Source organism: Cetorhinus maximus, chromosome 32 (genome assembly GCF_964194155.1).
Source record: "Cetorhinus maximus chromosome 32, sCetMax3.hap1.1, whole genome shotgun sequence".
Taxonomy (NCBI): Eukaryota; Metazoa; Chordata; class Chondrichthyes; order Lamniformes; family Cetorhinidae; genus Cetorhinus; species Cetorhinus maximus.
In genome coordinates, this window is record NC_135910.1 from 15,581,157 (window position 1) to 15,591,811 (window position 10,655).

Consider the following 10,655-nt stretch of genomic DNA (forward strand, 5'->3'; position numbering starts at 1 on the left):
CGGAAAGGTGGGGGGGGGAGGGGGAGGGGGAGGGGAGAGGGAAGAGGGGGAGGGCAGAAAGGTGGGAGGGGGAAAGGGGGGAAAAGGAGGAAGAGGGGGAAAGGGGGAAGAGGGGGAAAAGGGGGAAAGGGGGAAGAGGGGGAAGAGGGGGAAAAGGGGAAAGAGGGGGAAGAGGGGGGAAAGGGGAAGGAGGGGGAAGAGCAGGGAAGGGGGAAGAGCAGGGAAGGGGGAAGAGCAGGGAAGGTGGAGGGGGAAGGGGAGGGGGAAGGGGGAGGGGGGAAGGGGGAGGGGGGAAGGGGGAGGGGGGAAAGGGGAGGGGAAAGGGGAGGGGGGAGGGGGAGGGGGGGAGGGGAGGGGGTAGGGGAGGGGGAGGGGGGAAGGGGAAGGGGAAGGGGAGGGGGAGGGGGGAAGGGGAGGGGGAGGGGGGAAGGGGAGGGGGAGGGGGAGGGGAAAAGGGAGAGGGGGAGGGGGAAAGGGGGGAGGGGGAAAGGGGGGAGGGGGAGGGGGGAAAGGAGAAAAAGGGGGAGGGGAGAGGGGAGGGCGGAAAGGTGGGGGGGAAAGGGGGGAGGGGGAAAGGGGGAGGGGAGAGGGAAGAGGGGAGGGCAGAAAGGTGGGAGGGGGAAAGGGGGGGAAAGGGGGGAGAGGGGGAAAGGGGGAAGAGGGGGAAAAGGGGGAAAAGGGGGAAGGGGGAAGAGTGGGAAAAGAGGGGAAAGGGGAAAGAGGGGGAAAGGGGGGAAGAGCAGGGAAGGGGGAAGAGCAGGGAAGGGGGAAGAGCAGGGAAGGGGGAAGAGCAGGGAAGGGGGAAGAGCAGGGAAGGGGGAAGAGCAGGGAAGGGGGAGGGGGAAGGGGGAGGGGGAGGGGGAAGGGGAGGGGGAACGGGGGTAGGGGGAAAAGGGGAGAAATGTGAGGAAGAGGGAAAGAATGAGACAAAAGGAGAGGGGAGAGTAACAACCTGCAATTACATAGCAAAACATCTCAAGGCTCTTAACAAGAGCAATGCCAAATAAAAACATTTTTGACATCATGCCACATAATGAGATATTAGGCCAGGTGGGCCAAAAGCCTGGTCAAAGAGATAGGTTTTAAGGACTGTCGTAAAGGAAGAGAGAGAGGTATACAGGTGGAGAGGTTTAGGGAGGGAATTCCAAAGCTTAGTGGCAAAGCACCTGGAGGCACAGCCACCAATACTGGAACCATTGTAATCTGGGAAGGGTGAGAAAGGACACACATTGATACAAAATAATTTTTACCACACTTGGATGAGTCCAGTTGGGTAGCTTCAAGGCTTTCAAGTAGAAGTGTTCATCCAGATGGCTCTCTTGCTGATAGAGAGCATTTAATTCCAGGCGAATTTCCTTCCCTCGGTTTCGCAGTCCCGAGAAATCAGGATGCTGTTTTCAATACAGTATTTTAAAAAATTATAGCTCCAAAACCATCCTTTGCTTTCCGGCAATCTCCATCATCTTATTAATCACTTTTGTTTTTCAATTTCAATTTATAATCTGAAGACCAATCACAATTGTATTGAGCGCACACTACAGACATACACTGTAATGGTGTGCAATACATTTAACTCAGCCCGTTAATGTCAGCCATGGCTCAATGAATAGCGCTTGCCCCTCTGAGTCAGAAGGTTGTGGGTTCAAGTCCCACCCCCGAGACTTAAGCACAAAGGTTGACACTTCCAGTGCAGTACTGAGGGAGGGCTGCACTGTCGGAAATGCTGTCTTTCAGGTAAGCTTAAAACATCCCATGGCATCATTTCAAAAGAAGGGCAGGAGCGTACTCCCCAGTGTCCTGACCAATATTTATTCTTCAACCAATACTATTAAAATAGGTTATCTGGCTATTATCACTTTGTTGCTTATGGGAGCTTTCTGTGCACAAATTGGCTGCTGTGTTTCCTACATTAAGACAGTGACTACACTTCAAAAATACTTCATTGGCTGTAAGACACTTTGGGACATCCTGAGTTTGTGAAAGACGCTATATAAATACAGTTTTTCTCTCTAAATCTTTTCACCACAGTGAAATATCTGTACACCCCAGAATCACCCAGCACAAAATGCTGACCAGTGTTTGTTCTCACCAATTCACTATTTTCCATCCATTAAAGTGAATATCCCAGACTGGCACAGACGGGCAGAAAACCCTGGCTATCCTCTCCTGGCGTTACCAAATTTTGAGTGGAAAGATTCTCTAATTGTACAGTTCATATTTTCCATCAAGATTTCACACACCCAGTGTTGGATTTTACCGAAATCCGAGTTACACTGTTTAATCCAGGCCTCAGCTGGAGTATTGTGTCCAATTCTGGGCATCAGACTTTAGGAAGAGCCTTATAGAGGGTGCTGAGGAGATTCACTAGAATGGTATCAGGGATGAGGAACTTCAGTTAATGGAGAGAGACTAGAGAAGCTGCGATTGTTCTCCTCAGAGCAAAGAAGGTTAAGAGGAGATTTAATGTGGTTGTTGAAAATACTAAAGGGTATTGAGAGGAAATAAGGAAAAACAGTTTCCACTGGCAGGAGGGTTGGTGACAGAATACACAGATTTAAGGCAACTGGTGTTTTTATGCAGTGAGTTTTTGTCATCTGGAACACGCTGCCTGAAAGGGCGGTGGAAGCAGATTCAATAGTAACTTTCAAAAGGGAACAGGATAAATACTTGAAGAGGAGAAATTTGCAGGGCAACGAGGAAAGAGCAAGGGAGTGGGATTAATTGGATAGCTCTTTCAAAGAGATGGCACAGGCAGGACGGGCCAAATGGTCTCCTTCTGTGCTGCAAGATACTTTAAATTCTGATCGAAACACACCACCACCGTAGAACTGAGCATCTCCAGTTCATTTCCATTACGAACGTTGATTCCCCGAATTCCTTCAAGTGTGAGTTGTACCTGCTTCTGGCTAGGACAGAGGTTGTATACATCATTGAATCTTACAACCATTTGGCCCATCGTGTGTATGCTGGCTTTTTGAAAGAGTTATTCAATCAGTTGCATTCCTGATGCTATATCCCCCAGAGACCTGCAATTTTCTGCCCTTCAACTACATATCCAATTCCCTCTTTAAAGTTACGCAAAGTTACACAAGTCATTTGATTGGTTAGCTTAAATGGCTAGAGTGTGGTGCAGAATAACACCAACAGCATGGGTTCAATCCCTGTACTGGCTGTGGTAGTTTGTGCAGGCCTGCCTCCTTGCCTTGTCCCATGCTGGGTGCGAGGTGGTGTCCCTCAAGCTGTATAACCAATTGTCTCTCTGCAATGGAGAGAGATGCCTTCGTGGGCTACAGCTAATCACCAGTTCCTTGTATAAAACATAGGGACCGCAAAGTATTCATTAGGACCAGAATGGTCTTCTGAGTTAACTGTGTATCAATTAGGTGTTAATTGTATACAGGTGGTGGGTATTAATTGGGGACTCGTCTGGGCTTATATATATTTTTCGCAGCAGACTGAAAGAGTTTTTTTCCCTGTGGCAACTGCACTGTGTCTTTACAACTAAAAGCTCGTAAAGTGATTAAAGACTAGACTCCAGTGTTCTATCCTTCACCACCTGGTGTTATAAATGTGGGACCTTTGGAAGTTTAAAGAACAAGGAGTTGCCAAGGTGGGCCTTGCTGACCTGTTCTGGAACACTCAGTTTCAGTGGAACGATTTTTAAAGGACACCAGAAGATTCAATCTCACGGGGCAGGGAGAAGTGAGCCTGCTGGAATCTAGGAGTGCCTTGAGACTTAGTTTTGTGTTGCTACCCATCTGCCGAAGCTTGACATAAAGTTAAAACGTGTGGTATGACATATTTTGTTTGAGTTAATTAGTTCATGCAAAAGTACCTTTTCCTAAATTGGTGTATTATGTTAAGGTTAAGGATAAACAGGTGGAGGGTATTGATTAATTGTCTTTGAGCACATATAAAAAGGGACTGCTGGGACACAGGAGTTGGTAGATAGGAGGCAGACATCTGTAATGCTACATTCTATGAATAAACTATTATTGTGAAAAGGATCTATGTCCAGTTTCATACTTCACCACCTGGCTTAGATCCAATAACATATTAGTTGCCTGTTGAGTAGTGTTTGATCGATGCTGATTTTAGTTTGTTTACTACAGTAAAGGTCTTAAAATGTGAATTCTTCCCTTTGGTCACTGGGAAATTCATCAATTTTTAAATAACAATTATTGGTCTCTAAGGGGATTGTAACACTGGCTAGCAGAGCTTTCACATCCTGGACTAGTTTCGATTCCCTTAGGGGTTGTAGTAGAATTTTCCAGATTATTCGCCTTCCTTATTTGACCTGGCTTTTTAAACATAGGCTTTCAGCCTCTCCCAGGAGATCATGTGGTTTAAGGTGGGGTGAAGAGTGATGGCCAAAGTATCACAACAGCATAGAGCAGGACAGATGGACCAGAGGCTCCTTTCCTCTTCGTATGTTTGTACGTAGACAATCACTGCACCCCCCACCCCGTCTTGATAGGGGAGAGAGACAGTACTTACCGATTGGAGAGCTTCCTTATTGTGTTTGTCCTGCAAACAAGAAAGCAACTGATTCAAAATGTTTTACTTTTGTTAAAAGAAAAATAAAAAGTGACAAACATTTACTCTGATAACATTTCCACTCTAGGTTTTCTTTCCTTGTACACAGCACCGCACTCAAACACAAATTCAGCTCATCCCGTCAATTTCCCCTGATCAGCCAGCTTCCCTCCAGATTATCCAGTGTCTGACACACGTAGAAATCTATCACCGGACTTCAAATCGGTAAAAGACACACACGCAAGGTTTCGGTTTACTCGATACCCAACAGTGTCAGCCGTGGCTCCACGGGTGACATTCTCGCCTCCAAGTCAGAGGTTTGTAGGTACAAGCCCCACTCCAGAGACCTGGCCGCAAAATCTATGCTGCACACTCCCATCTGCTCTCTCAGATGGACGTAAAAGATCACATTACACTATTGCAAAGACGAGCTGGGGGGTTCCCCCCACCAGCCTCCAGTCTCCAAGTCAATGTTTACCTCTGAACCAAAATCAGATGATATGGTTATTAGCATATTGCTGTGTGAGAGAGCTTATTGGGCTCAAACTGGCTGCCATGTTTCATGTATTCCAACAGTGACTTCAGAAGTAGTTAACTGACTCTAAATGTCACCTATAGCTCAGTTGGTAACACTCTCGCCTCTTTAGTCAGAAAGCTCTGGGTTCAAGTCCCAATCCAGGACTTGAGAAGCGAAATCAACATTGACACTCCAGTGCCATACTGAGGGATGGCTGCACTCCCAGAGATGCCATCCTTCAGATGGCCGCGTCTGCCCTCTCAGGGTTAAAAGGTTAAAGACCCCATGGCACTAATTTTCAAAGAAAAGGGGAGTCCTCCCCGGTGTTCTGGTCGATATTTATCCCTCAATCATCGTCCCAAAAAAAAAACAGATTGCTGTTTACGGGAGTTTGCCGTTTCCAAATTGATTACCGTGTTTCCTACATTACAACAGCGACCACACTTCAATAAAGTTTTTCATTGGGTCGTAAAGACAATCCAGTGATCGTTATGGTTACTTTAAACTTGGGAAGAATTTTTTTCTTACTCACCAGGAGGGCTTTAATTGAATCACTGATTGTTTTCTTCTCATTCTCCAACTTCTCTATTGTCTCCTTTGCTTTCACCAATTGTTCCCACGTGGATACCTGTTGTGGAGGAATAATTGGAAACAGTAAGTAGGGTAGAAATCAGTGTGCTGTTTTCAATCAATATTTCAAAGCAGGAAAAAGCTTTTGTGAAAAAATTACACTCTACATTGTATTTTACACTATCCCAACCTTCCCATGTGAAAAATCTTACATCGTCACTTACTGGCAACGTTTTTCATTACACATTCCTATGCCAATATACAATGGAAACAATCAAAAGCAAACATGTCACATTGCAATTACACCCTCCCTGTCCCAGTAAAGGCACATTAGCCAGAGATTGTAATTAGGTGCGCAGCAGATAAGACTTTCACCTCAAAGTCAGAAGGTTGTGGGTTTAAGCATAAAATCTAGGCTTATGTTTCACTCCAGTGTTGTGGCTGCACTTAGAAGTACTTCATTGGTTGTAGAGCACTGTAGAACATCCTGAGGTCCTGCAAGGAAATGCAAGACTCACTTCTTTACAGCGTGACATGTTTACACAGGCAGTTTCCATTACAAATGTGATTAAAAGGCTATATAATGGGAAGAAAGGCCCAACGTGTAGGTTTAATATGGGGACTGCATTATGTCTGCTCACCTTGGTCCAGTTATCCTTGGCCTCCAATCCCACTACACCTGAAAACTGCATCGCATTTGAGTCCCCATGTGCATTGTACAAGATATCGACACCTATTATATAAAAAATCTTGCAATTGCATAGCTTTACGTCATCTTTCTCCCCATTAAAGCATCTTGTGGCTCTTCTCTGCACTGCCCCGATTTCAGTGCCTCCCTTATGCTATGAGCAGCAGAGCACAACATGCAATGTGATCACACTGACCACAGCTCCTTCTGACTCTTGATTGAATAATACAAACACAGGAGGCCATTCAGCCCAATGTGCCTATTCTGGCTCTTAGAAGGAGCTATCCAATTAATTCTACCCCACCTTACTGTTCCCATCCCCACAACTCTTTCTCAAAAGTCCTACAAATATTTCATTTTCAAGTGTACTTCCAATTCCTTTGTGAAAGGTATGAGTGAATCCGCTTCCACTGCCCTTTCGGATAGTGCATTTCAAATAATATTCTACTCTTTTGGCTAGTACGTTCAATATTCTATTAACTTTGTTCACTGCTGCTCTGTATTTGTCGGACATGGCAAGTTTCAAATCTAACATTCGCATGTCTTTCAATTTAATTCTGTAGCTATTTCAACATCTTTCATGGAATACCTGTGTCGCCTACCTATTTATACCTCCAACGTGCAAGACTCTATAATTAACTGCATTAAATTTCATCTGCCATTTCTGAGCTGCTACATCCCAATCCACTTACTCCCTCCTAGGTTAGCAGCAGTTGCAAATTTGAGTTTGAACCCACGTGAATGATAAATGCAAGTATTATATCTGAGCAATGACCATCTCTGCAGGGTACCAGTGGGTTTCTGGTGCTCTTGGAATCACACCCCAGCAAGACTCAAAAGAAAAAGAGTCATAACTTTTCTAAGAAAGCATTCACCAGTTTGAAGGGACAAGAGCCATAGCAAAAACAACTTGCATTTTATAAAGCACCTTTTATATAATAAATGCCCCAAATACTTTACCGGAACATTATGGGCAAAATTGGACATCGAGATACATAAGGAGATGACAAGAGATGGGTTTTAAGAAGCATCTTAAAGGAGGAGAGAGAACTAGAGATGTGGGGAGGGAATTCCAGAGTTCAAGGTCTAGGTGGCTGAAGGCACAGCCAGGAATGCTGGAGAGATTAAAATTTGAAATTCTCAATGGGTCAGAATTTGTTGAGTGCAGAGTTCTGGGGGCGGGGGAAGGTGTGGGGGTGGTGCTGCAGGGCTGAAGGAGTTTACAGAGACAGGAAGATGTGAGGCTATGGAGGGACTTGAAAATAAGCATGAGATAGGAGCCAATCTAGGAGCCAAGGTAGATCAGCAACCTAAGGGGTGATGGGCACACAGGTCATAATGCAAGAACTTTCCCCTGGCTGTGGGTCTACAACTAGGGGACACAGTCTGAGAATAAGAGGTAGGCCATTGAGAACTGAAATGAAGAGGAATTTCTTCAGAGAATGGTGAATCTTTGGAATTCCCTACCCCGGAGGGCTATGGAGGCTCAGTCACCGAGTATTCTGAAGACAGAGAAAAAGGCATTGAGGTTGAAGCTCAGCCATGATCAACTAAATGGCACAGCAGGCTCAAGGGGCTGAATGGCCTGCTCCTGCACCTATTTCCTATGCTCTAATTTGAACATGTGAAGCAAACTTTTGGATAACCTTAAGTGGACAGAGTGTAGAATGTGGGAGCCGGCCAGAAGAGCTTTGGAATAATAAAGCCGAGAGGTATGGATGAGGGTTTCAATAACAGATGAGCTGAGGCAAGATGAAAGTCAGGAAATGTTACAGAGATGGGAACAGGCAGTCTTAACGATAGCAGTTATGGGGTCAGAGGTTCATCTCAGGATTATGTTTGACACTAAAATTGTGAACAAGCTGGATCAATCTCAGACAACTGCCAGGAAGAGGGATGGAGCTGGTGGTTAGGAAACAGAGTTTGGGAAAGAGGCCAAAGACAATATTTTCGGTCTTCCCAATATTTAACTTGAGGAAATTTCTGCTCACCCAGTCCTGGAAGTCAGAATTCAAAAACACAAGAAATAGGAGCAGGAGTAGACTATTCGGCCCATCGAGCCTGCTCCGCCATTCAATATGATTATGGCTGATCTGGGACTTCACTCCACTTTCCTACCCGTTCCCCATATCCCTTTATTCCGAGACACCAAAAATCTGTCTATCCCACCCTTAACTATATTTAATGATGGAGCATCCACAACCCTCTGGGGCAGAGAATTCCAAAGATTCACAACCCTTTGAGTGAAGTAATTTCTCCTCATCTAAGTCCTAAACGATCGGCCCCTTATCCTGAGACTGTGTCCTCGTGTTTTAGATTCCCTGATCAGCAGAAACAATCGCTCAGCATCTACTCTAGAATTTTCGGAATCTTGTACAGTTCGATGAGATATTTTTAAATTCATTCAAGGGATATGGGCATCTCTGGCTAGGCTAGCATTTATTGCCCATCCCTAATTGCCCTTGAGAAGGTGGTGGTGAGCTGCCTTCTTGAACTGCTGCAGTCCATGTGGTGTAGGTACACCCACAGTGCTGTTAAGGAGGGAGTTCTAGGATTTAGACCCAGCGACAGTGAAGGAATGACGATATTTTTCCAAGTCGGGATGGTGAGTGGCTTGAAGGGGAACTTCCAGGTGGTGGTGTTCCCATCTATCTGCTACCCTTGTCCTTCTAGATGGTAGAAGTTGTGGGTTTGGAAGGTGCTGTCCAAGGAGCTTTGTTGTGTTTCTGCAGTGCATCTTATAGATGGTACACACTGTTGCCACTGTGTGTCGGTGGTGCAGGGAATGAATGCTTGTGGATGGGGTACCAATCAAGCAGGCTGCTTTGTCCTGGATGGTGTCAAGCTTCTTGAGTGTTGTTGGAGCTGCACTTATCGAGGCAAAGTGAAAGTACTCCATCACACTTCTGACTTATGTCTTGTTGATTGTGGACAGGCTTTGGGGAGTCAGGAAGTGAGTTACTCGCCGCAGGATTCCTAGCCTCTCATTCTTCTAAACTCCAGGAGAAAATAGACCCAATTTGCTCAGCTTCTCATCATTGGACAACCCCCTCATCCCAGGGAGCAATTTAGTGAACCTTCGCTGTATCACCTACAATGCAGGTATATCTTTTCTTAAACGTGGAAGCCAAAGCTGCATACAGTAATTCAGGCGTGGACTCACCAAAATAAGCGGTCTGACAATGTTGAGACAGCAGGGGGGCTGGGGGAGGTGGTGGTGAGGTAGAGCTGTGTGTCATCAGATTACATGTGAACCTTGGCACTGTTTGGATTATGTTGCAGAGGGGCAACATGCAGATGTGAAATAGGAGCTGGGGATGGTTAAGGCTATAGGGGAACGTGAGAACTAAGGTGAGGTGAACTTACTATGTCAGCCACATCCTCCCTGGTCAGTTCCCCCTTGCGATTCTGCACATTGTCCAGCACAGCCTGGGTCTGACTGCAGACAAAACCCATGTCCAGCTGGGGTCTGTCAGAGTACCCATCCCTCACATGGTCATAGAGGCTGCTCTTGCTGCAGTAAAACCGGGGAAAGGTGCGGCAGGCGGGGATCTTCAATCGGGCAGCTGTCCCGCTGGCCCCTCTCCCCAGGGCCCGGAGAACAGGGGTCTGACACAAAGCCCAACACTTCAACATCCCTTTCCACCAGGGCGTCGCCATCTTGCCGACCTTTCGCCCTCTTGTTGTGACGTCACTGCGCCGTCCGCCAATCAGCGGTGACTTACGCCATGACGCACATGAAGTCGACATGGCGACCTGGACGCCCCTATCACGTGGTGGGGCCAACCTGGCTCAATGTAGTTCTCATAGGGGAAACCTTGAGTGATTATTCAATCTTAAAGACCTTGTCCTGAAGAATTTGTCAAACCATTTTCTGTTGCTTATCAAAGAGTGTGGTGCAAATATTAACATAGAATGATAACGACATAGAAGGAAGCCAGTCAGCCCATTATTTCCATGCCAGATCTCTGCAAGAGTAACTCATCCAGTCACACTCCCTCTGCCTTTTACCCCGTAGCCCTGCAATTCTTTTTCTTTCCAGATGATTATCCAATTTTCTTTTGAAGACCACAATTGAATCTGCCCCCACTGCAGTCTCAGGCAGCGCATTCCTGATCCTAACCACTTGCTGCATGATAAAGTTTTTCCTCATGTTGCCATTCCTTCTTTTGCCAATCACCTTAAATCAGTGTCCTCTAGTTCTTGATCCTTCCGTCAATGGAAACACTTCCCCCCTATCTACTCTATCCAGAACCCCTCATGATCTTGAACATCTCTCTCCAACATGAAAGAATCTAACCATTGCCTCTTGACATTCAATGGCACTACCATTGCTGAATCCCC

At 46.1% G+C, this 10,655-nt stretch overlaps 1 protein-coding gene across 1 annotated transcript in view; it reads right to left on the bottom strand.

Moving 5' to 3' along the window:
* The window catches only part of sars2 (seryl-tRNA synthetase 2, mitochondrial), a 40,471-nt gene extending 30,482 nt beyond the window's left edge, over window positions 1–9,989 (bottom strand). Inside the window, exons 1-4 of the mRNA XM_078533323.1 lie at window positions 9,678–9,989; window positions 5,586–5,681; window positions 4,498–4,527; window positions 1,251–1,391 (exon numbers count right to left, since the gene is read on the bottom strand). Of these exons, the coding sequence (XP_078389449.1) occupies window positions 1,251–1,391; window positions 4,498–4,527; window positions 5,586–5,681; window positions 9,678–9,971 (561 nt within the window). The 5' untranslated portion in view covers window positions 9,972–9,989. The remainder of the gene's footprint in view (window positions 1–1,250; window positions 1,392–4,497; window positions 4,528–5,585; window positions 5,682–9,677) is intronic.
* Between the last annotated feature and the right edge of the window lie 666 nt (window positions 9,990–10,655).